We start from the raw sequence: 27,122 nt of genomic DNA on the forward strand, positions 1-27,122 counted from the left end.
TGTGGGCCAAAGGGCCTGTATTTTGCTGTACTTTTTCTATGTTTTTAAGACATTAAACACCCTCCCACCCACCTGCTCCCTCACACACATTGACAGGCCTCCAATCCCAGGACAGCTGCTTCTGTGCCTCCAGTCCTTGGCATGTAAATGCCCTTTAAACTTTCCCACTCTCCATTCAACCTATGTCCTTTAGTATTTGATCATTTCCAACTTGGGAAAATGACTCTGACTGTCTACCTTATCTATTCTTCACATAAATTTATAATCTTCTACTAAATCTCTCCTCAGCCTCTGACCCTGCAGAGAAAACAATCCTAGTTGGTCCAGCTCCTCATTAGTGTGGCGATGTATCCGAGTCAGGTTGATATGTTGTGATATTCTGGTTATTTAGTGGATTCTGGTTATTTGGGACAGATCAGGGCAAATACATTTTAGCCCAATTAAGTGGCCTGTGGCAACAAATTCCACAGATCATCCATCCTCTGGCTAAATAAATTCCTCCTCATGTCCAATCTAGATAGACGTCCCTCTATTCTGAGGCTGCGCCCTCGGGTCCTACACTCGCCCAGCATAGGAAACTTCCTTCCCACATCCACTCTATCCAGGCCTTTCAACATTTGAAAGGTTTCAATGAGATCCGCTTTTATTCTTCTAACTTCCAGGGCCATTTATCACCCCTCACATATTAAGCCTTTCAATCCTGGGATCATTCTTGTGAACACCCCTAAACCCTCTCCTATGTCAGCACATCCTTTCTTAAATGCTTACTTACTTACTGTCTGTTATGCCAGTGGTGTTTAGGGCGGAATGAAGGTGATCTTGAGGGCTTCCTTCTTCATGTCTGTAGCTTCCCCTCAGTTTTCACTAGTCATGCAAGTCCCAGGTGGAGACTCAGGAATGCTGTCGCACTGAGATGTAGAAGGATTCTTCATTGCTCTTTCCATAACAGTTTTGTTTTGCCAGTCAGGGTGGTTAGCCTTGAGCTGTACCCCTGAACCTGGAGGACCCATGGACCACTCTTAGTCTGTCCTCTCCCCTTTGACAGGTTTGGCATGGGTGACTCTACCAAGAGCAAAAGATTAAAGCCATGACTCCAGCCAACTTTAGCTCTCTGGGTCATTGAAACACACAAGCTTGACAAAGTTGTAGTCTTCTTGGAGGCTTTTCTTAAATAAGAGGTCAAAAATTGCTTCACCAGTGTCTTATAAAGCCTCAGCATTACATCCTTACTTCTATATCTGAGTCCTCTCAAAATGAATGCTAGCATTGCATCTCCCTTCTTCACCACTGACTCAACCTGCAGATTAACCTTTAGGGAATCCTGCACAAGGACTCCCAAGACCCTTTGCTCCTCAGATTTTTGAATTTTCTCCCCATTTAGAAAACAGTCTATGCTTTTATTCTTTCTACCAAAATGCAAGACCATACGCTTCCTGACAATGTTTTCCACCTGCCACCTCTTTGCCCATTCTCCTAAACTGTCCTAGTCCTTCTGCAGCCTCCTTCTTTCTCAACACCACCTGCACCTCCACTTATCTTCGTATCGTCTGCAAACTCAGCCACAAAGCCATCAATTCTTTCAACCAAATCAATGAAATATATCGTTAAAAAAAGTCCTAATTCAGACCCCTGTAGAACACCACTAGACACCAGCAGCCAACCAGAGGGCTCCCTTTATCCCCACTCTTTGCCTTCTGTCAATTAGCCTCTTTCCTGTAATACCATTGGCTCTTAACTTGTTAAGCAGCCTCATGTGTGGCACCTTGCGAAAGGCCTTTTGAAAATCCAATATACAACATCGACTTGGATTTTCAGCCAAAGAACACAATGTGTGGCTCATCAGTGTTTCATAGTGTCGGACGGAATGAAAACAGACCCTTTGACTCAACTTGGACCATGATAACCAAGAGAGTGCCATTTGCCCACTAGTGACCCATGTCCTTATAATCCCTTCCTATTGATGGACCTTCCAAGTGTCATTTCAATTTTGTTAATATACTAGACACAACAAATTCCTCTAGCAGATTGATCCATGTGAAGACTACCCTCATTGTACTAAAAGAAAGTTACCCCTCAGAGTTATATTAAATCTCTCCCCTCTCACCTCTGCCCTCTGGTTCATGATTTCCTAACTTTGGGAGAGGGGTACACCTCTATAAAATCACCCAACAGTCTCCTGCAATCCCAGGAACAATGTCCTCACCTGCCCAACCTTTCCCTATAACCCAGTCCCTTGTGTCCTGGCAACATCCTCATAAATCTTTTCTGCACTCAGTGGCATCTTTCCTAAAGCAGAATAACCAAAACATAACACAACATTTTATGTGTGGCCTCACCAGGTTCTCGTACTGCTACAAAGTAACATCCCTACTTCTATAGCAAAACGCTGGAGGAACTCAGCAGGCCAGGCAATGTCTATGGAAATAAATAAACAGTCGAGGATTTGATCTGAGACCTACCTCTATACTTGGGGCCCTGACTGCTGAAGGCCAAGGTGCCAGAAGTCTTTACTATCCTATCAGCTAGTGACACCAGCTTCAGGGAACTACTATATATACTTTATTCTAGGTCCCTTTATTCTACACACTCTCCAGGGCCCACCATTGATTGTAAACACCCTACCTTGGTTTGATTTTCCAAAAGGCGACAGCTGTCACTGAACTGAATTAAATCCATTTGTCATTTCTTGGCAACACCCATCTCTTTAAGCAGGTCTGTCATTAACACTGGGATCCAGCAGTAATGGATATAAGTCTGTTGTTGTATAATTCTGGGGAATTGGAATGATGGGTTCAGTCTCTCCCTTTGACACTGAAACAACATGACCATAAGGTACATGAGCTGAATTTGGCCATTTGGCCCATTGAGTCTGTTCCACCATTCAATCAGGGCTGATTTATTATTTTCTCAACCCCATTCTCCTGCCTTCTCTTCATGACTCTTAGTCCCGTCCCCCCCCAAGCAATCAAGAATCTGTAAATTTGTGCCTTAAATACACCCAGTGACTTGGGCTCCATAGCCATCTCTGACAATGAATTCCACAGGTTCACCACCCATTGGCTGAAGGAATTCCTTCTCATATCAGTTCTGAAAGGACATCCCCTAATTCTGAGACTGTCGCCTTGGATCCTCTACTCTCCAGCTATTGCAAACCTCCTCTCCATGCCCATCTATCCAGACTTTTCAGTATTTGGTAGGTTTCAATTACATCTTCCAGCATCCTCTGAACTTCATCGTGTGAAGGCCAGGGCCATCAAATATTCCTCAAAATGTAAGCCTTTCGTTCTGAGGATCATTTTTGCGAACCTCCACTGGAGCCTGTCCAGTACAGCGTATTCTTAAAAGTGGGGTACAGTACAGATGGGTACAGGTTGTTCACCACAGAACACTGGGGCACAGGAGAGCATCTGTCTCCCGCTGACAGCAAGTCCAGTTTTGAAGAGTGATGATGCATAATGTTCATTGAGTTACTATCTGGATCTGAGCTCCCTCCCAGATTTCTGTCATGAGAGGCAGCCACAAATAAATAAACTTTGTTGAGAAGATCAAAATGCATTGTATCCACCAAAAGCTGGTAGATTAGGTTTCAAATTATCTTGACTATAGAAGCCTCTGGTGGAAGTGTGTTACTTTGACTGGAAGAATCGATGCTGGGACCTCTGTCGTTACTGTATCTGCCTCACCAACACTTTCTGGCAGCTTGTTCAATTTCATACACCACACTCTGAATGAAGATTCAAGTCTTTTAAATCTTTTACATTGAACCTGTGCCCTCTACTTTTAAATACTCATTTCCTGAGAGAAAGAGCTTGTGTGCTCACCCAATCTATGCTGCTCATGATTCTATGCACCTCTGTAAGGTCACCCTTTAATCCCCTATTCTCCAAGGAGTAAAGTCCTAACCTGCTCACCCTCACCCCATGACACAGGCCCTCAAGTCCTGTCAGCCTCCTTGTAAATCTTCTGTGCAGTTTTGCCAGTTTAATGATGTATTTACTACAACCAAGACTGTACACATCATTGCAAAAGACATGGTACTCTGTGTCATGTTTTGGAATAGAGTAGTGGGGTTGGGTGAAAGAGAGGTTAAAGGACTTGCAGTTGTTGTGGTGGCTGTTGGCATTGGGACACTGGGGCAAGCAGTGGAGAGGACAGAGAGGGAGTGTGGAAGTGCTGGTACTTCCTGGCAGGGTGATTGGGTTTGGGAGGGGAATGTGGTTGTTAGTTGCTGGAAGTAGGGCTAACTTACTTGCCTGCAGCCTTATAGTTTGATGCTGTGTTGGGAAGATCTTGTTATCCTGACTTAGCCCGACATTGAGCATTCTGATGCAGTGTAGCCCTCATTCCCATGCAATGCTGCCATGTACATCCCTGATTTGGGAATCATGCCAGGAATGCACTCATTCCGGGGTGACATGAAATGATCCTGCCACGTTTCACTCTTGCACTAAAACAGCACAATGTGCAATTAAGTTTCTGGGGCATATTACCTAAACTTACTTTCCAACAAATTAGACTACTGTTTGAGAACATCAAGTTCATAGATGTAAAAGTTGCTAATAGCTTGTCCTGGTCCCCGTTGACCCTCACCAATTTTTACCGATGCACCAGAGAACACATCCTGTCTGGATGCATCATGGCCTAGTCTGGCCACTGCTTGGCCCAAGATCACAAGTAATCATGCAGAGTTGTGAACAAAAGTCAATTGATCACAAAAACCAGTCTCCTGTTCAGTGACTCCATTTATACTTCTTAAGAGCCCCTCCCACTCCAGTTACTCTTCATCCCCCTCTCAAGGGGCAGAAGATGCAAAAGCTTGAAAACACATACCACCAGGCTCAAGAACAATTTCTATGCATGGTAATAAGACTCTTGAACAGACCTATTATACGATAAAGATGAACTCCTGATCTTTCAGACTACCTTGTCATAGCCCTTGCACTTTATTTGTCTGTCTGCACTTCCTCTGTAACTCTTAACACTATATGCTGCATTCTTGTTGAAGGGTCTTAGCCCGAAACGTCAACAGTACTCTTTTTCATAGATGCTATCTGGCCTGCTGAGTTCCCCCAGCATTTTGTGTGTGTGTTGCTTGGATTTCCAGCATCTGCAGATTTTCTCTTGTTTGTAGATAGTAACGATACTCCATTCCATTTCACTCCCGGAATTCTGTTCCATTCAATTCCATATGCATCATGATGCTTGAACCTGCTGATGGCAAACAACCAGAGGGATATAGTGAAAAGGTGCTTCCTGCTGGAGACAAAGACCATGTCATTCCCACAATGGACATGAGTGAACCATAGAATTTTTAGGGTAGATAAAGATCTTTGTGTCCATACTGTTCCATGTCTTCACTCAGCAAACTGAGAACAATCACACCCCTCTGTTCTCTACCCATTAAGAAGTCAACACCCAAAGTGTCAACCCATGTTTTCTGTCAGCATTCCCTGCGTTTTCTGGGGTTTTGCTATCAACCACATTTTAACTGTTAAATCTTTTACTCTCATGTTCAGGATGTGCCTTTCCATGATCATGCAGTGAAATAATAAATCTTTGGAAACTTTCTTAATGCTTTTAAGGACCTGCATGTTATAGGAAACACAACAGTGACAAAAAGAAGCCAGGGTTAATCAGAAAGCAGGGATTTACTGAAGCCAACAGTGAATTTTAGAATTACAGATTGTGTAAGGAAGGAAGAACACTGAGGGAAACTATACCTTAAGATCCTGAAATGATGCAGTGGTCAGTGTATTGAATTGTGGTTAGCTCACGATGGGGATGTTAGCTGGGGAATTATCCCTGGTCAGTAGTGCAGTAACAGGCACACACAGAGTGAACAGAATGATCCCTTGTCTGTCTTAATGCCTTTTAAATATAGTGAATGTATAAGATTCCATCATTTCCTCTGGCATCAAGTTCCAGATGTCACCCACTCTTCCCTTCAAATCCCCTTTAAAATTCCTCCATAAACCCATACTCTCTTTTTTATGATACCTCTGCCACAGGAACAATGTTTTAACAATCTATCATATCTGTACCTAATAAATTATAAACCTTTATCAAGTCAATCCTCAGCCTTCTCCACTCTAGAAAAGATGAGCTCAACCTATTTATTCTCGCTCCATATCCAAGTAATCTAATCCAGGCACCAACTTTATAAACCTCCTTTGTACCCTCTCCAGTGCAATCACATTCTTCCTATAGTGTGCTGACTGCAACTGCACACAATACTCCAAGACTTGTCTTACAGAGTCGAGGAGCACCCCAACACAGAAACGGACCCTCCTTGGTCTGCACGGATAAATTGGGCTGAAGGACCTGTTTCCCTGCTGTACAACTTGTTGAATCTATGATCTTGTTCTTCATTGAAGGTAACACAGTTCTATGGCAGAGTGAACAATTTCAGTTCTTTGCCCCATCTGTCGGGACAGTATCTCTGCAATGTATTTGCCCCTATGGGTTCCTTAGCTCCAGCACAGAGTCTGCATAGAAATATATTGGAAATAGAGAATTCCAGAAGATGCATCTGCATTCATTCAAGGTTTATCTCAGACTGCAGAGTTGTGTGTCACAACACACTGCACGCACACTCACATGTACATACACACGCACATGCACACACACTACACACACACACATGCACAAACACACATTACACACACTCCACACACACAATGAAATACTTGCTGTCATGGTGTCATACTTAATAATGTATGCCCCGATCTATTTAGCAGGAGGACCGAGTTAAAATGGTGAGGAGCAGTTCCAGTGGATCAACACTAAGGGTGGAAGAGAGCTCCCCAGAGACACCAAATGGCAAAAAAAGTAAGTACAGTGCGATCTAAAATGAAGATTAGCATTATTGGTCACATGTAAATTGAAGTATTGAAACATATAGTGAAATAAGTTATTTGCATCAACAACCAGTATAGTCCGAGGAGTGTGCTGAGGGTAGCCCGCAAGTGTCACCGTGCTTCCAGAACTCAGGAACCCTAACTCTAACTGTCCATATGTGGAATGTGTGAGGAAACCCAAGAAAATCCACGCAGTCATGGGGAGAACGTACAAACTCCTTGCAGACAGTAGTGGGAATTGTACACTGATTGGTGGTCGCTGATGCTGTAAAGGGTTATGCTAACTGCAAAGCTTCTGCGATTCTGTGATTTTATACAAATCACAAGTTAACTTTGCAACAGAATTGAAGTTATTTCCTTTGAGCATCACTTTTATTTATGAATGTGAGTTGAGTGTTTAGTTCCTCAAACTTATCAAGAACAAGAACATACCAAAGCATATTACAGTTATAGAGTAATACAGGATGAAAACAGGCCCTTGGCCCAACTCATCCACCCTGACTAAGATGCCCATCTAAGCCAGTCCTATTTGACTTTTGTTATCCACAAATCTATAAACATGTCCTTCAGATGTTGTCATTGTACCTGCCTAAGCCACTTCTAGCAGCCTGTTCCATGTATAATACACCCTCTGCATGAAGAAGTTGTCCTTCAGGTCCCTTTTAAATCTTTCACCTCTCACTTTAAACCAATGCCCTCTAGTTCTTGATTCCCCCTTCCTGGGAAAAAGACTGTGTGCATTCACCCAATCTTTGACCCTCCTACTTTAATATACCTCTATTAATTGAGGGGTATAATATACCCCTCAATCTCACACATTCCAAGGATAATGTCCTAGCCTGTCCAACCTCTCCATATAACTCAGGCCCTCAAGTCCCAGCAACATTCTTGTAAATTTTCTTTTCACTCTTTCCATAGAATCATAGAACACTGCAACACAGAAGCAGGCCTTTTGGCCCATCCAGTCCATACCAAATATCACTCAGCCTAGTCCCATCAGCCTGCACCCGGACCATAGCCCACCAATCCCATTCGTGTACTTATCCAAATTTCTCTTAAATGTTGAAATCGAACCTGCATCCACCATTTCTGTTAGCAGGTAGTTCCATACTCTCACAACCTTCTGAGTGAAGAAGTTCGCCTGCATGTTCCCCTTAAACATTTCACTTTTCACCCTTAACCTGTGACCTCTATCTTGTTCTAGTTTCATCCAACCTCATTGGATAAAGCCTGCTTATATTTACCCTATCTATATTCCTCATAATTTTGTATACCTCTATCAAATCTCCCCTCATCCTCTTATGCTCTAGGGAATAAAGTCCTAACCTATTCAACCTTTCCCTATAAGTCAGACCGTCAAGTCCCGGCAACATGCTTGTTAACTTACTCTTTCAATCTTGTTAATATCTTTCCAGTAGGTAGGTAATCAGAACAGAACATAATACTCCAAATTAGGCCTCCTCAAAGTCTTACATAACTTGAACATAGCATCCCAACTTCTGTACTCAGTACTTTGATTTATGAAGGCCAATCTTCATCCTCCTATCTACCTGTAATGCCACTTTCAAGGAATTATGGATCTGTATTCTCAGATCCCTCAGTTCTAGTGCACTCTTCAATGCCCTACCACTCACTGTGTAAGACCTGTCCTGATTTGTCCTCCCAAAGTGCAACAACTCACACTTGCCTGGATTAAATTCCATCTGCAAATTTTAGCCCATTTCTTCAGCTGGTCCAGATCCCACTACAAGCTAAGGGTAGCCTTCCTTACTGTCTACTATGCTCCAGTCAGAGAGACAACTATCCACTATCAGTCTCTGGCTTTTCCTGCAAAGCCAATGTCTGTTCCAATTTTCTACCTCATCCTGAAGGCCAAGCAGCTGAACCTTCTTGACCAATCTCCCATGCAGGATCTTGTCAAAGGTCTTGCTAAAGTCCATGTAGGCAACATCTACTGCCTTGCCTTCATCAGCTTTCCTGGTAACTTCCTTGAAAAACTCTGTAAAATTGGTTAGGCTCAAAGCCCATGTTGAGTATCCCTAATCAGTCCTTATCTGTCCAAACACTTACATAACCGGTCCCTTAGAATATCTTCCAGTAACTTTTCCACTACTGATGTCAGGTTCACTGGCCTATAATTTCCTGACTTGTGCTTAGAGTCTTTCTTAAACAACGTAATAACATTAGCTATCCTCCAATCCTCCAGCACCTCAGCTCTTGATAAGGACATTTTAAATATCTCTACTAGGGCCCCTGCAATTTCTTTCACTGACAACACTTCTGGAAACATTTCTAATGAAATGTTTCAGTTGTTGTAGTGTATGTGGCTGGAACCTTCTGAATAGGGAGCTCCTGCAAACAATAGTTGGAGAAACTGCCACTGACAGGTGCACTCTGCATGGTCCATTTTTATGTGTTTTCTTGGCCACTAGATATTCTCTGTCTAGAGTGGGTCAGGTATCAAGTCTGTTACCTGGGCACACACTTGGGCCATACCAGGTAAGAGTAAGACAATTCCTTCCTCACTGCGCTAAATGAGTTTTAACCACACTTGGGACCTCTATTAATAAAACCAGTCAAATTGAACTTATTGTCATGTGCACAGGTATGTTGTGCTACAGATGCAATGAAAATATGCTAGTAGCAGCAGAGAGACAACACACGGAGTATAAATTGTACATAAATTTTACAAAGTGAAGGAAGAGTGTGACTAAGACCATACTGAAAAGCCTGGAAAAAGCGGACATGGAGAGGGTGTTTCCTTTAGTAGAGGATCTGCAGTCTGTTAATAGGGTCCAGGGTCTCTGCAGTAGGGTCCACAGTCTGTTAATAAAGGGACATCCCTTGAAAACTGAGATGAGGAGGAATATTTTCATTGCCACAGTGAGCTGTAAAGGCCAAGTCATTGGCTATACCTAAGGCAGAGATTGATAGGCTCCTTATTGATAAAGATAGTTAAGGGTTGGGGGGAGAAGGCGGCAGAGTGGGGTTGAGGAAACAAAAATATCAGCCGTGATTGGTGGAACAGACTGGATGGGCTGAATGGCATAATTCTGCTCCTAGATCTTATGATCTTAAAAAGAGAAAGAAGACACAATCAGAGCAATCATTGTAGTAAAAGTGTTCAAATTCAATTTAAATTTAATTCAGCCAGACACGTGTACAGCTAAATGAATAGCGTTCACCTGGGGCAAAGGTGCAAACACTACACGCTGTCACACACGGTACATATAATTACAATAGCACAGGCAAAATAAGAAGAACATAAAACATATGTCAGCACAGCACAGGAAAAGGGCCTTCAGCTCACAATATTATGTTGAACCAATTAAGTTAGTAATCAACTGGCTAACTAATCTTTTTCTCCTTATGCAATGTTCATATCCTTCCATTTTACTCACATTCATGTGCCTATCTAAATATCAATTAAAAGTCTCCAAAGTTTCTGCCTCTATCACCATTCCAGACACCCACCACTCTCTGTGTAAAATCTTGCCCCTCACATCTCATTTGAAATTACCCTCGCTCGCCTTAAATGCACGCTCTCTAGTATTAGACATTTCAGCCCTTGGGAAAATATGTTGTCTGTCTACTCTCTCTCTCTGCCTCCCATAACCTTATAAACCTCTATCAGATCTCTCCTCAGCCTCTGCCGCTACAGAGAAAACAATCCAAGTTTTTTCTAGCCTCTCATAATAGCACATGTCCTCTAATCCAGACAACATCCTGGTAAACCACTTCTGCACCCTCACCAAAGCCTCAACAGCCTTCCTATAATGGGGCAACCAGAAATGTACGTAATATTTCCGATGCGGCCTAGCTGGAGTTTTATAAAGCTGCAGCATTACTTTCTGACTTTTGAACAGTGCCTCAGTCCGTAAAGGCAAGTATGTCATGTGCCTCTTAACCACACTATCAACCTGTGTAGCCTCTTTTCATGGAGCTGTGAACTTGGTCCCCATGGTCCCTCTGCTCATCATCAAAAGGCCTCTTTGCCTTTAACAGTGTACAGGTAGTCCCCGAGTTACGAACGTGCAATTTACAGACAACTCATACTTACGAACCGAGGAAGGAGAACGCCATCCGCCATTTTAAGTTGTTGCAGTTGACACTGTGTTGAGTGTGTAACTTTGTATTTGGCTTAAATTTTTCTTAGCAAGATTCACCCTGACCCCGCCCCCCCCCCCCTCCTTCTGGTCAGCTGGTGGCGCAGTGAGATCAGCATTGGGCTTGAGAACGGAGGTTCCTGAGTTCAATCCAGTGACAGATGGCTCCCGTGCCGGGTTGATGTCGATCCAGTGACTCCCATACCATCCATGCCGGGTTGATGTCGAGATCGCAACTTGACCTCGTTAAAAAAAACACTGCCACCTCCAGTTTAAATTCCCACGCGGAATATTGTGGAGGATCAAATACCCAAACCCAGCACAGCCCTCACTTGTCCCATTTAACCTGTCTCAGTGCAGTGTACTTTAGGACCCAGGGAATTTAGAGCGGTGGTCCTTAGGACCCGGCGGAGCTCAGGAGCTGGCAAAGCTCTGGACCCGCCAACCGCAGTGTTTCTGTTCCATTGACGGGAAGCAATCACAATTGAGAATAAAGTGGAAATAATGAAGCGTTTGGAAAGAGGTGAAACATCATCGGTCATTGGAAACACATTAGGCTACAGTCAGTTAACGATCGGAACAATTTTAAAGGGTAACGGATAAATTGAGAATAATGGAGCATGTGAAAGGCCTTGCCCCGATGAAAGCTACAATTATTACTAAGCAACGCAGTGGTTTAATTATTGGAATACATATGTTTCTTAAGTGTTTTTATATGGATAGAAAGGTAAAATATATACTATATACTAAGACAAACGTTTGACTAACTGACGCTAAATAATACCGGATGTACTTGTTCTGATTTATGTACAAATTCGACTTAAAGACAGACTCAGGAACGGAACTCATTCGTAACCCGGGGACTGCCTGTACTCCATCTACCTTCTCTCTGTCCGTATCTGCAACTGATCCATATCCTGTTGTATTCTTTGTCAGTCTTCTACATTATTCACTACACTACCTCACCCTTGCCTAGTGGGTGGTGGTTCAGAAATGGAAAACTAGTGACTTTTTACTCTACTTCATATATATCAGGTCCTTCAATGTTCCTACCCATCTCCTCAACACCACAGCCCGAGCGGCGGAAAGCTCCGCAAAGACGGCACTCTATCGAGAAGGAAACACCAACCAATGTACGTCAGTTCCTTCCTCCCACTAGACAGAGTTCCAAGTCTCTGGTAAGTGAAGGATAATCATGGTGGACATCCCACCAATCGAACATACTTGAGAAGGTCTGATATGTGAACGGGTTTCAAAATAGAAGTTCTGTTGAGTTGACATGGTTTCAGATGGTTGGGGCTTACTGTGTCCAGGATAACTTGGACAATAGTTAAAGGCTTAACTCGCTGTATTAAACCAAGACCATTTTCCTTTTGCATTACAGCCCAATTGAAATTATAAAATACTATGGGAGATTTTTATCTGTCTCACTGTTGGATCCCCTGGAGATCATTTATTCCTACTTTCCTGTCCTTTGCCATTTTAGTTTGGTGTTCTACCTGGACAAATACTTCTGAAGTTTCCTTTTTAAGTGTCATGAGCAAAGTTTGCAATGTGCTAAATCCAAGGGTCAAATCAATAATGGGATAATATAAATTATCTGGATATGGACTTTGCATTTTGACGAAGCATGATCTGTTCACTCAGTATAAACTGGAGGAGTGGTGTGTTGAAGTGAGAGGTCTGCCTTCCTACACTAACACTACCTTGGTTCTCCAGCCGAAAATCCATTGAACTCTTTCTCAAAAACTTCTCAGCCTTCCACTCAGGTGAAGGATTCTTTCTCTTCTCTTGAATTGCTGATCCCTCCAAATTATCCTAAAATTACCTCACTGCCACACTTCTATCCCCCATCAAGAAGGTCTTAAGGTTTCTTCCTCAGCAAAAGACTTGGCCAGTTCCCTTCTATCACAAGCTTCCTTTGTCTGGCAGAAATGACCCTCACCTCAACAATTTCCCTTTCCGATCCCCCCACTTTCTCCACACTCAGGGGGTAGTCATGGGTACCCGCATGGGCCCCAGCTATGCCTGTCTTTTTGTTGGCTACGTAGAACAGTCCATGTTCCAAGCCGTTCCTGGTAATGCTCCTCGACTCCTCCTGCACTACATTGACGACTGCATTGGTGCTGCACCCATGCTCTGCTGTTCAGTTTCTTCTCACAACTTCCATCATGAGTTAAATTCACTTGGTCCATTTCTGAAATCTCTCTCCCCTTTCTTGACCACTGGAGATAAACTTGATCTCTGGAGATAAACTGTCGACCGACATCTTTTACAAATGTACCGAATCCCACGGCTATCTTGACTTCCTGTGCTCTTGGCCTTTCTTATCTTGACCTTCCTCTTCCCATCCTGTCTCCTGCAAATATGCTATTCCCTTTTCTCAGTTCCTTCATCTGTGCTACATCTGTTCCCAGGATGAGGCTTTCCTTTCCAGGACATCAGAGATCAAAGTTGAAAAATATTTTCGAAGTTCAAAGTAAATTTGTTATCAATGTACTTAAATATCGCCGTGTACAAGCCTGAAATTAATTTCCTTGCAGGCATACTCAGTAAATCCAGTAGCCTTAATAGAATCATTTAAAGACTGCATTCAATAGGGCAGACAACCAGTGTGCAAAAGACAACAAACTCTGCAAGTACAAAAGATGAAAAAAATAAGCCGTAATAATAAGTAAGCAATAAATATCAAGAACACGAGATGAAGAGTCCTTGGAAGTGAGTCCTTAGGTTGTGGGGACAGTTCAGTGATGGGGTGAGTGAAGTTAATCCCCTGTGGTTCAAGATTCTGATGGTTGAGGGGTAATAACTGTACCTGAGCCTGGTAGTGTGAGTCCTGAGGCTCCTGTACCTTCCTGGTGGCAGTAGCAATAGGAGAGCATGAACTGGGTGGTGGGGACAATGCTCCGTGTAGATGTGCTCAGTGTTGGGGAGGACTTTAACCCATGATGAACTGGGTCATATCCACTCCTCTTTGTAGGATTTTCCATTCAAGGGCATTAGTGTTTCCACACCGGGCAGTGATGCAGCCATTCAATACACTCTTCACCACACATCTAAAGTTGTAGATGTCATGCCAAATCTTCACAAACTTATAAGGAAGTAGAGGCACTGTTGTTTTTTTTCATAATTGCATTTTTGTGCAGGATCCAGGACAGATCCTCTGAAATGATAACACAGAGGAATTTAAAGTTGCTGACCCTCTCCACCTCTGATCATCGATGAGAATGGGTTCATGGATCTCCAGTTTCCTCCTCCTGAAGTCAATAATCATGTCTTTGGTTTTGCTGACATTGAGTAAGAGATTGTTCTCCTTCTTCAAAGGACAAGGTTTCAACCTGAACAGAGATAGTTTTCCTCTTGTCCTCAACTACCACCACATGAGCCTCTGTATCTAACACATCGTTCACCACGTTCAATGGGATCCTACCACAAACACATCATTCCCTTCCCCTACTCTCCTCTTTCTGCAGGGATTGCTCCCTGTATGATTGCTTGTCCGTTTGTCCTTCCCCACTCGTCTCCTTCAGGCACTTGCCCCTGCAAGCAACACCTGTCCATTCACTTCCCTTACCACCATTAAAGGCCCCAAACAGTCCTCCCAGGTGAAGTAACACTTCACCTGCAAATCCCCTCCAGTTGTCCATTGTATCCAGTGCTCCCGATGAAGCTACCTCCACATTGGCAAGACCCAACGTAAACTGAGGAACCACTTTGTAGAGCACCTCCTCCCCATCCGCCAGAAATGGAATTTCCTAGTGGCCAACCATTTTAATTGCTATCCCCATTCCTGTTCCAACATGTCAGTCCATGGCCTCCTCCTTTGCCTGGAAGAGGCCACTTTCGATGAGGAGCAACACCTCATATTCTGCATAAGGAGCCTCCAACCTGATGGCATGAACATCAATTTTTCCTCATCGATAATAATGTTGGTTTATTATCATTTTTCCCTCCCCCTCCCCTCTTCTTCTGTTCCCCACTCTTGTCTCTTACCTCTTCTTTTCATCTGCGTATCACCTCCCCCAGTGCATCTCCTTCCTCCCTTTTTCCCATGATCCAGTCTTCTCTCCAATCAGATTCCTTCTTCTCTAGCTCTTTAACTTTCCCACCCACCTGGCTTCACCTATCACATTCTAGCTAATCTTCCTTCCTCTCCCCACACCTTTTTATTCTGGCATCTTCCCCTTTCCCTCCCAATTTACTATACACCATCAGGATAGATCTATAGAGTCTCTCAAAAGCAGAGGTGGAGGAGTATGCCTCATGATCGACTCTTCTTGGTGCACAAATCTATCAGTGCTGTCCCAATTCTGCTCACCAGACCTGGAATATCTAGCAGTAAAGTGCCAACCTTTTTACCTACCACGGGAGTTCTCTGGGGTAATTTTGGTAGCAGTTTACATTCCACCTCAGGCCAATGTAGGTCAGGCTTTAGATGATCTGAGTAATGGGATCAACATGCACAAAACAGCACACCCTAACACTTTCACCATCGTTTGGGAAATTTTAACCAGGCCAGTCTGAAAAAATCACTAAGCAATTACCATCAAAAGATCACTTGCAGTACCAGAGGAAACAACACACTGGACCATTGCTACATCACCATCAAGAATGCCTACCGTGCTATTCCATGCCCTCACTTTGGGAAGTCTGATCACCTGGCTGTACTTCTACTCCCTGAGTATAGGCAGAGACTGAAGACTGTAGCATCAGTAGTGAGGACCAAGGAGGTATGGACAAGGGAAGTACAGGAGCACCTACAGGACTGCTTTGAATTGTGGACTGGACTGTATTCAGGGATTCATCTTCGAAGCTGGATGAGTATGCTGCAGTTGTTACCAACTTCGTTAAAACCTGTGTGTGCCTACAAAGACTTAGGGTACACTCCCAAACCAAAAGCCGTGGGTGAACCAGGAGGTACATCGTCTGCTGAAAACTAGATCTGTGGCATTCAAGTCTGGCAACCAGGCCTGTACCAGAAAACCAGGTATGATTTACAGAGGGCTATTTCAAGGGCAAAGAGACAATTTCGAATGAGGTTGGAGGTGACATCGGATGCACGGCAACTCTGGCAGGAACTGCAAGACATTACTTCCTACAAAGCGAAACCCAATAGCATGAATGGCAGCGATGCTTCACTACCAGATGAACTCAACACCTTCTATGCACGCTTTGAAAGGGAGAACACAACTACAGCTGTGAAGATCCCTGCTGCACCTGATGACCCTGTGATCTCCATCTCAGAGGCGGATGTTAGACTCTTTAAAGAGAGTGAACCTTCGCCAAGTGGAAGGTCCCGATGGAGTACCTGGTAAGGCTCTGAAAACCCGTGCCACCCAACTAGTGGGAATGTTCAAGTACATTTTCAACTTCTCACTGCTAAGGGTGGAAGTTCCCACTTACTTCAAAAAGGCAAAAACTATACCAGTGCCTAAGAAGAATAATGTGGGCTGCCTTGGTGACTAATACCCAGTAGCACTCACATCGACAGTGATAAAATGCTTTATGAGGTTGGTCATGACTAGACTGAACTCCTGCTTCAGCAAGGATATGAACCCATTACAATTTGCCTATCGCCACAATAGGTCAAAGGCAGACACAATCACAGTGCGTCTTTACACAGCTTTAGACCACCTAGACAACACAAACACCTCCATCAGGATGCTGTTCATCGACTATAGCTCAGCATTTAATACCATCATTCCCACAATCCTGACTGAGAAGTTGCAGAACCTGGACCTCTGTACCTCCCTCTGCAATTGGATCCTCCACTTCCTAACTGGAAGACCACAATCTGTGTGTGGATTGGTGATAACATATCCTCCTCGCTGACGATCAACACTGGTGCACTTCAGGGGTGTGTGCTTAGCCCACTGCTCTACTCCCTGTATACACATGACTGTGTGGCTAGGTATAGCTCAAATACCATCTATAAACTTGCTGTTGATACAACCATTGTTGGTAGAATCTCAGGTGGTGATGAGAGGGTGTACAGGAGTGAGATATGTCAACTAGTGGAATGGTGCTGTAGCAACAACCTGGCACTCAACGTCAGTAAGACGAAAGAGCTGATTGTGGACTTCAGGGTAAGATGAAGGAACACATACCAATCCTCATAGAGGGATCAGAAGTGGAGAGAGTGAGCAGCTTCACGTTCCTGTATATCAAGATCTCTGAGGATCTAAGCTGGTCCCAACATATCGATGTAGTCATAAAGAAGGCAAGACAGCGGGTATACTTTATTAGGAGTTTGAAGAGATTTTGCACGACAACAAATGCACTCAAAAACTTCTACACTTGTACTGTGGAGAGCATTCTGACAGACTGCATCACTGTCTGGTATGGGGATGGGGGCTACTGCACAGGACCGAAAGAAGCTGCAGAAGGTTGTAAATCTAGTCAGCTCCATCTTGGGTACTAACCTACGAAGTACCCAGGACATCTTTAGGAAGCAGTGTTACAGAAAGGCAGCGTCCATTATTAAGGACTTCCAGCACCCAGAGCATGCCCTTTTCTCACTGTTACCGTCAGGTAGGAGATACAGAAGCCTGAAGGCACACACTCAGCGATTCAGGAACAGCTTCTTTCCCTCTGCCATTCGATTCCTAAATGGACATTGAATCTCTGGACACTACCTCACTTTTTTTTAATATGCAATATTTCTGTTTTTGCATGTTTTTAAATCTATTCAATATATGTAATTGATTTGCTTGTTTATTTATTATTTTTTAAATTTTATTTATTATTTTTCTCTCTCTGCTAGATTATGTATTGCATTGAACTGCTGCTGCTAAGTTAACAAATGTCATGTCACATGCCAGTGATAATAAACCTGATTCTGATTCTGATTGACGATGGTTGTCTGCCTGAACTGTTGACTGTTTATTCATTTCCATAGATGCTGCCTGACCTCCTGAGTTCCTCCAGCATTCTGTGTGTTGCTATGGATTTCCAGCATCTGCAAAATCTCTTGTATTTTTGATTTGCTACCTCACTATTTCTTTTTGCATGTTTTTGTTTGTCTTCCATTTGTACTGCTGCCACAAAAACAACAAATTTTACATCATATGTCAGAGATAATAAATCTGATTCTGATTTTGACTCAATCCCTGGTTCCAGGCACATCAGCCTTGGAAACAACATTTCCTCATTTACTCTCACAAGCACGAGTTCATTAACAATATAATTTAATGAGGCTGCTGTACTGTGGTAGGCATGTGATTAAGCAAGAGATAGTGCAGAAAAGACTCTCCTGTACCTGCACTTTCTTCCTCAGCATCATTCAGGGCCCCAGTCAGTCTGTCCAGGTGAGGTGACACTTCACCTGCGAGTCTGTCAGGGTCATCCACGGCCTCCTCTACTTCGGCAAGACCTGATGTAGATTGTGGGAGCCGCATTAACGAGCACCTTCACTCTGCCTGCAATAGGCAGGGTCTCCCAATGGCTACCCATTTCAATTTGACTTTCTATTCCCACTCTGACATGTCTGTCCATGGCCTCCTCTACTGTCATGATGAGACTAAACTCGGGTTGGATGAGCATCATCTTTTATTCCGTCTCGGTAGCATCCAACCTGGTGGCATGTACATCAACTCCTCTGAGTTCCAGTAATTTCTTCCATCTCCCATCTTTTTTCATTCCCCTCTCATTCCTTTTCTTCTCTCTTACCCATCATCTCCATCGGGTTCCCCTCCTCCTTCCCTTTCTTCCATGCTCCACTGTCCTTTCCTATTAGATTTCTTCATCAACCCTTTACCTCTTCCCTCCCAGATTCTTACTTCATCCCCACTCCCCCACTCACCAACATTCCCCCTCCTGTTTTCAACTATCACCTTCTAGTCTGTACTTCCCCTCCCCCACCATCTTATTCTGGCATCTTCCTCCTTCCTGTCCAGTCCTGATGAATGGTCTCAGCCCAAAATGTGAAATATTTATTCCCACCTATAGATGTTGCCAGACTTGCTGAGTTCCTCCAGTGTTTTGTGTGTGTTGCTCAAGATTCACAAGGAAGTTGCTGGTACTGGGGAAGCAATGCTGGGAGTGTTTCTCCTGAAGGCTGGAGGGTGATCTTTTCGAGGTGTACGGTATAAAATCATAAGAGGTATAGATGCAGTGGAAGTTTAAGGGGAGAGGAGGAAGATTGAAAAGAGATCTGAAGGGCAAAGTTTATCACACAGCCAGTGTTTGCTGAATGGAAAGGGTTACCAGCGGAAGTGATAGAAGTGGGTATAATTACTTTTGAAAGGCATTTGGACAAGTTCATGGAAAGGAAATGTTTAGAGACCAATGAGCAAAACTCAGGCAAATGAGACTAGCTTAGAAAGGCACCTTGTTCATCATGGATGAATTGGGCTGAAGGGCCTGTTTCTTGGCTGTATAACTCAAATGTTGATGGGCAAGGGGACTGCTTGTTGTCCTACAGGATCTCAATGCAATTTTAGTGGGCACCCAAATGGCAGCTGAGGCCCATAACAAATTGATGGCCTTTTCCTCTCCAGGTGACTGATCCAAGCCCCCCCCCCCCTCCCCGACTACTATCCACCTTTTCCCCTATTCACAGGATCATTTATATTTGGAAGGAAAAGTTAGCCCAGGTTGCCGAGTCTGTTGTTACTGAAAATGTCTGGCTGTGGCTAAGGCCAGAAACCGTGGCTCTGATCAAGAATGCCCATGCAGACTTTCCTTGTAACCATTTATCTGTTGTCCAGGTGTCCAGGCTAAGCTGTTTATTACCTCGGATGAATCTCCAACCGTTTTTCCCAACCATTCAAGCAGCCTCCATGCTTAACTCTTATCCTGTGGAAGCTGCGTTGTTTGGCATCATTGGGGCTGTGTATATACTGTGTGAGGGAGTCTTTACCAGCAGGTGGAAGAGACCAAAGGTTTGCAACTTTGCTCTCTTTAAATGCTTTTTCAAACAAACTAAATCTTTCTTGCTTTCCTCGCAGACAACAGCAAATTAAATTGCGAGATCTTTGCTCTATATGTTGGTGGGCTAACTATCTGATTAACTGTTCTATTTCTCTTTGCTATTTTGAAATCATGCCTAATTTCAATCAATTTTTATTTATAAATTGGTTTGCTTTCTATGCTCTAGGGCAGGACACAAACCATATCCTGTTCATATTTAACATCTTGGCCTTAGATTGACATAAAATTGGAATTATTATTTCAATTTTTCTATATCTTTTGTTCAGATTTTGTTATCCTGAATTCATTTTCATTTTTGATAAGGTTAATGAAAAAGATTTAATCTTTTAAATATAATACATAATTCAAGTTCAAATTATTGTTGTAGCCATATATGCACAAGGTATAAATGCCATCAAAATTAGTATTTTGCAGCATAGTATATTACAAGCATGACAAACATAAATAACATACACAAAAATTAACATAAATTATACATAATTCTCATGACAAAATAAACAAAAGTAAATATAATGATGTTAGTGCAGGTTGAAGGAAGTATAGTCCAAGGTAGACTTGGGGTTTGTCAGGTTGAGGGAAGTTTAGTCCAAGGTAGATTTAGGGTTTGTCAGGTTGAGGGAAATTTACTCCAAGGTAGACTTAGGGTTTGTCAGGTTGAGGGAAGTTTAGTCCAAGGTAGACTTAGGGTTTGTCAGGTTGAGGGAAGTTTAGTCCAAGGTAGACTTAGGGTTTGTCAGGTTGAGGGAAGTTTAGTCCAAGGTAGACTTAGGGTTTGTCAGGTTGAGGGAAATTTACTCCAAGGTAGATTTAGGATTTGTCAGGTTGAGGAAGTTTAGTCCAAGGTAGATTTAGGGTTTGTCAGGTTGAAGGAAGTTTAGTCCAAGGTAGATTTAGGGTTTGTCAGGTTGAGGAAGTTTAGTCCAAGGTAGTTTTAGAGTTTGTCAGGTTGAGGGAAATTTACTCCAAGGTAGACTTAGGGTTTGTCAGGTTGAGGGAAGTTTAGTCCAAGGTAGATTTAGGATTTGTCAGGTTGAGGGAAGTTTAGTCCAAGGTAGATTTAGGGTTTGTCAGGTTGAGGGAAGTTTAGTCCAAGGTCGATTTAGGCTTTGTCAGGTTGAGGGAAGTTTACTCCAAGGTAGACTTAGGGTTTGTCAGGTTGAGGGAAGTTTAGTCCAAGGTAGATTTAGGGTTTGTCAGGTTGAGGGAAGTTTAGTCCAAGGTCGATTTAGGCTTTGTCAGGTTGGTTCAAGAACTCAGTGACAGAGGGGAAGTAGTTTTTGTTGGACCTTGAAGCGTGAATCTTCAGGCTCCTATACCTCCTGCTTAATGGCAGTCTGAGAAGAGAGCATGGCCTAGATGGTGGAAGTTCTTAATGATTGGATGTCACCTTCCTGAGACATCGCCTTTTTATATGCCCTCATGGTGAGGAGAGAGCTTACCCATGATTGAACTGGCTAATTCTACTACTCTCAGTAGCCTCTGGTGTTCCTGTGAGTTTTCATACCAGGCCATGATGCAATCAGTCATCTTAAGAACATGAGAATTTTGACCTGGAGGAGGTGTTCTCAGTCACCTTTTATTCTAGTAAAGACTAAAGTTCTATCAATCTCAACCTCATAACCTTGAGCACACTCAATCATTTGCCCTCCACCATTCTCAGGGGTGGAAAATTCAAAAGATTCACAACTACTTGAGAGAAGTAATTTGTCTTGGCTTTAAATGGATGACCATAACATTCAGCAGCTTCATGTCCAGCTCCCCAAGTATGCAGGACTTTTCCATGAGACTCTTCTAAATTCCAGAAAGCGTTAGCATCTGAACCTTTCCCCTTTAGACACAAGAAGTTAACCTGGATGTGGTAAGATTAGTTTATTGTCATATACACCAGGGTGTAGTGAATTTCCTTGTTCACATGAAGCTCACAGAATAAACAGTATACATGGCAATAATATATACAACAATAAGTGTAACAAGAGCACAATAACAGACTGGTAGAAAGATTGTAGTGAAGTCTGAAGTGGGACAAAAGCAATTATTGAAGTGACCGTTGTGGAATAACCACAAGAGTTATGAGAGTTAAGAATGTGAGCCTTGTGAACTTTCTGTACATTCATTTAAAAAGCAAGTATATCCTTCCTCTTTCAACATTTTTATTAATTTAATTTTCTACATCGAAGAATACAGTAAGATATTAAGTCAAAAAGGATTAAATATTATTAAATACATTATATTTGAATCACACTTGGAATCTCATTACCCTATATTCATGTAAATTAAATTAAATCGTAATATTGAAATATGATAATTTTATTATACAAAAAAAAGAATCTAATCCCACTACCAAGACCGAAGCTGTTTGGTAAAGAAAGAAAAAAGGGAAAAAAAAATCCTTATTGTATAGTGAAATATGTTATTAGCCAACATCTGTACTTTAAGAGCAAATCAAAGGTTTTGAAAATAGTTCAAAAATGGTCCCCACAATGTTTGAAAGTCTTGACTAGATTCAGAAATTGAACAACGGATCTCCTGTAAATTTAAGCATGACATAACATCACGTAACCATTGAGCGTGAGTAGGTGTAACGACGTCCTTCCATTTAAGCAAGAGCGCCCTCAATGCTATAAGAGAAATAAAAGCCAAAATTTGCAAATCAGATGTCTCCAAAATAATATCTTTTCCTCCAACAATACTGAACAATGCAGTCAAAGGGTTAGGCTTAAAATTTACTTTGAAAAGTACAGAGAAAGTTTGGAATACTTGCTACCAGTATTTTTCAAGACTCGGACATGTCCAAAACATATGAATTAGTGAAGCTTCTCCATTGTTACATGTATCACAATAGGGAGATATATCCGAGATATATAAAAAGGAGATAGCTTATCCTTGGTCATGTGAGCCCAATGAACCACTTTGAATTGTAGGAGGGAGTGGCGGGAACATAACGATGAAGTATTAACCAATTTAAAAATTCCATTCCAAGTTTCCTGAGGTATTGAAATCTATAAATCTTGTTCCCAAAGATTTTTAATTTTGTCTGAAGGTGCATTTCTCATTCCCAGTAACATGCCATAAATATTGGATGTTGAACCATTATGAAAAGGTTTCAAATTAGAAATTACATCTAATAAGTTCTTATCAGTACTCATGGGAAATGTATATAATTGAGATCGCAGAAAGTCTCTAATTTGTCGATATTGAAAAAAGTGGGTTTTTGGTAAGCTGTATTTAGCTGACAGTTGCTCAAACGAAAAGAGGCTTCCTCCAACAAACAGATCCTGGAAGCATTTAATGCCCAATCTACCCCATCCTTTAAAAACTGGCTCAGTCATAGAAGGTATAAAAAAATTAGAAAAAATGAGACTTGAAAGAGAAAATCTCAATAAATCGAAGTATTTTCTAAATTGCACCCAGATCCTCAAAGTATGTTTAACTACCAAATTGTCAGTTAGTTTACTTAAAGATAAAGGAAGTAAAGATCCGAGAAGAGAAATGATAGAAAATTTATTAACAGAATTAACTTCTAAAGAAACCTATACCGGACTGACCTCATGGTTAATATAGTGCGACCAAAATGTAAGATTTCATATATTGACTGCCCAGTAATAAAACCTAAAAGTTGGTAAAGCTAAACCTCCATTCTTTTTAGCATTTTTGAAGATGAACTTTTTTCCATATGTAGGAAGATAGAATAGAATCAAGAGAATCAAAAAAGGATTTAGGAATAAAAGCGGGTAAGGTCTGAAAAAGGTATATAAATTTAGGTAAGATATTCATTTTAATAAAATTAATTTGGCCAAATCAACGATAACGAGAAGGGCGACCAGTTTGATAGTGCCCTTTTTACATAATTCAGTAGGGTAAGAAAATTTTCTTTAAGTAGGTGTTTATAATTCTTAGTAATTGCTACACCCAAATAGGTAAATTGATTTCTTACAATTTTAAAAGGAAAGTTAGTATTAATTGATACCGAATTATTCAAAGGAAAAAGTTCACTCTTACATAAATTCAGTTTACATCCTGAAAATTGGCTGAAACAGGAGAGTAAAGAAAGTGCAGGAGATAACAAAATCTCCACATTAGAAATAAAAAGCAATAGGTCATCAGCATAGAGTGAAACTTTGTGGGTAGTACCTCTCCTTAAAATACCAGTGATATCACTAGATTCTTGAAAAGCGATGGCTAAGTGTTCAAAGGCCAGATCAAAGAGCAATGGGCTCAAAGGACAGCCTTGTCTGCTTCTACACTGAAGTTTAAATGGTTTAAATTCTGAAAATTAGTAAGAACCCGAGCAGAGGGAGATAAATAAAGTAATTTAATCCATGAATGAAATCAGGCCCATATCCTACCTTAAGTGGAAGACAAACTCTGTGGCAGCAGTTCAGAAGTGGTCTCAGCAAAGTCCTGTTCAGCTTTAACGATGATGTCAGTGTCCTGTTTGCTTCCTTAATCAATCGATGCCTGCATGCTAGCTTGCTGGAACTTCTGCTGGAACTTGAGGTGCTCAACTGTAAATTATGTTTTGGAAGCTTACAGGAACACACAGAATTTGGACCCTATCTCTCACCCACCTAATTGTGGGTTAAAAAAAAATGAAACAACAATCATCTGCCTGAACTCTGAAGAACTTTGTATCTATGTGATTTTAAAGTGATTCCTCAACTTATATCATTTTCTCTCACTCCTGTGCATTTCTGTATGGAAACATGCTGTGCCCACACATTGGCTCCCTGGATTCCGGTGTAATGAATTGATATATTCGAACATTGGAGAGACCCACAATGGAAACCAGAGTCACAGGTTTGGGCAGAAGTGCACAAGATGTGTTCTGTTCTTGGCAAGCAATCTGAAGGAGAATCTGAAGGAAGGTGGATACAAGCACTTTGTGTTAATTACACAGGCACAACACAACACTCGGTAAATGCTGTCTTTCTGGAGAGAGAGAGAATCAGAATTTGCACTACTGAAGTCTGATGATTCATTGACCTCACCCTGAGGTTTCTAGATTGTTGAACTCCAGGACATTCCAAAAGAAAACTTGGGAGGAAAATTATAATTGCATAAAAATATCTTCCAGTTCCTTTGAACACTAAATTGGAGAAACGTTATGACACTGGAGACAATTTAGCACTTTGTATCCACAATAATCAATTAAGAAGTCCCCGAACTCATCTCACCATCTAGCAATGGATCAAGCAGCACTCTAGGTAATCAATATTCATGCTGTCAGATTATAGGCTATCAAGTCAAGTCAACTTTTATTGTCATTTCAACCATAACTGCTGGTACACTGCATAGTGTAGGCAGAATATCAGGTACTTATATCTATTAATATCCATTTATTAAAACTGAATTAGAACAAACTGGGTAGAACAGGGAAATGTTTCCATTGCTTGCACGATGTGAAATAAGGGGCCTATTGTAGTTGGGTCTTCCAAGAATGGAGATAGTAAGCACTTATACCCACAGCAAATCCTCAAACACAACACCACTAATGGCTGGGTCATTGTAATTTTAAAGCTTGAAACTGATGGACTTTTGATTGTCAATAATTGTCTGCCAGACATACAAGGTTGGGTTACAGATCAGTTGTGATCTTGTTAAAAGTCAGAACTGGTGTGAAGACCTCTATGGTATCGTCCTGTGCACTAACACAATAGCTTATAATTTATGAGAAATCAGAAAGCACAAAGTTTTATGTTTTAGTCTTTGAAAAAGATAACACCCTCATCTAATAAGTTAGTTCTAGATGATTATGTTAGAAATGAAAGAAAACTATAGCAGGCTCTAATTATAATAAGAATGTCACTGTAATATTGTCCTGAATTCATGTAGCTGTACAACTAGTTGCCAAGACAAAAGAGATTACATCCAAAATTTTCTTTATCCATAAGTAGAATTTTCTACTTCAACCTAAAGTTTACACCGTAGAATGGAACTTGAGTTTATATTTTAAAACTACCAACAAAGACTAATTTGTCATTTTATTTGGTGACAGTGTGACCAATAATTTAACTCAAACCATCTTGATTTTTGTAAGATACTTGATACTATGCTTAAACAATGTGTGTGAAAAACACTGACAATAATTTGAAAGCACATCAGGGCAGCAGAGTGGTCCAGTTGTTAGAGCTGCTGCCACGGGGGTCCAATCACCTGGGTTCAATTGTGACCTCAGGTGCTGTCTGTGTGGAGCCTGGACCTTGTCCCGGGGGTTCCCGCTGGGTGCTATATTTCCCACATCTGAAAGTCATTAAGGATTGATAGGATAATTGTCCCCTGTAAATAGTCCTTCGTGTGGAACCTGGGAAAAGTTGATTGGGAATGTTGGGGAATAAAATGGGATTATTGTAGAATTAGTGTAGACGTATGCTTGATGGTATTATGAACTCAGTAGATCAAAGGACTAGTCTCTATACTGCACATCTCTGTGTATCTTTACTGGTTTATTATTGTCACGTGTAGCAAGGTACTTGCTATCTATACAGATAATTTCATTGCAGCGGTGCATTGGGGTAGTTCATAGGATAAACAGTAACCAAATGGAGAATAGTGTTACGGTAACAAAAGAAGTACAGTACACACAGACAATACATACAAGGTCATAATGAGGTAGATTGTGAGGTCATGAATCTGACTCTATGCACTAACATTTTGAATATTTGAGCATACTTGTATGTTTGAGTGTGTTCTCTGAGGCAACGTGCAGTGCCTGTGTATCTATTATCCACCTTTCCTGATTTTATTTACTGTATATTGATTTTGCCACAGCAATAGTTATTGCAAATTAAGAATAAAATTGATTGAATATTGCACTGCCAAGGGATGCCTTTGAAAGTCACTGATGTGTTACAGGAGGAGTTCTGTTACCCGGTGGAATGCTTGGCTCTGACAGTGGAGGAAGTGATGCATATTCGTCAGGTACTGGTGAAAGCAGAACTCGAGAAGTACCAGCAATACAAAGATATCTACACTGCCTTGAAGAAGGGGAAGGTTTGTTTCCGCCCAAGAAGGGAATTATGCTGACCAGCATGAACTAGTTCATGTTTTATTAACTTTTTTAAAAATACTTTCTTGTACTTCTCTCTCCAACTCAATGTCAGAGTCCTGCAGTCAGTTGTCATGTGATAAAGAACTTTTTTTAAACTGCAGATGCAGGAAGTCTGAAATAATTCCAGAAAACGATGTGGATGCAGCAGGTCTGTGCAGAGAGAAACAGCTCATGTTTAAG

The 27,122-nt window shown here is 41.7% G+C and overlaps 1 protein-coding gene across 6 annotated transcripts in view; it reads left to right on the top strand.

Annotated features, from left to right (window-relative positions):
- Nucleotides 1–27,122, top strand: part of LOC140728294 (protein spire homolog 1-like) — a 258,068-nt gene that overhangs the window by 167,534 nt on the left and 63,412 nt on the right. For 3 of the 6 annotated variants that reach the window (XM_073046825.1, XM_073046833.1, XM_073046857.1), the window contains 4 exons: nucleotides 6,735–6,828; nucleotides 11,999–12,141; nucleotides 19,672–19,845; nucleotides 26,747–26,884. In XM_073046825.1, coding sequence (XP_072902926.1) covers nucleotides 6,735–6,828; nucleotides 11,999–12,141; nucleotides 19,672–19,845; nucleotides 26,747–26,884 — 549 coding nt within the window. The remainder of the gene's footprint in view (nucleotides 1–6,734; nucleotides 6,829–11,998; nucleotides 12,142–19,671; nucleotides 19,846–26,746; nucleotides 26,885–27,122) is intronic. The other 3 variants (XM_073046842.1, XM_073046866.1, XM_073046849.1) reach the window with 2 other exon arrangements.

This window comes from Hemitrygon akajei, chromosome 1 (genome assembly GCF_048418815.1).
Source record: "Hemitrygon akajei chromosome 1, sHemAka1.3, whole genome shotgun sequence".
NCBI lineage: Eukaryota > Metazoa > Chordata > Chondrichthyes > Myliobatiformes > Dasyatidae > Hemitrygon > Hemitrygon akajei.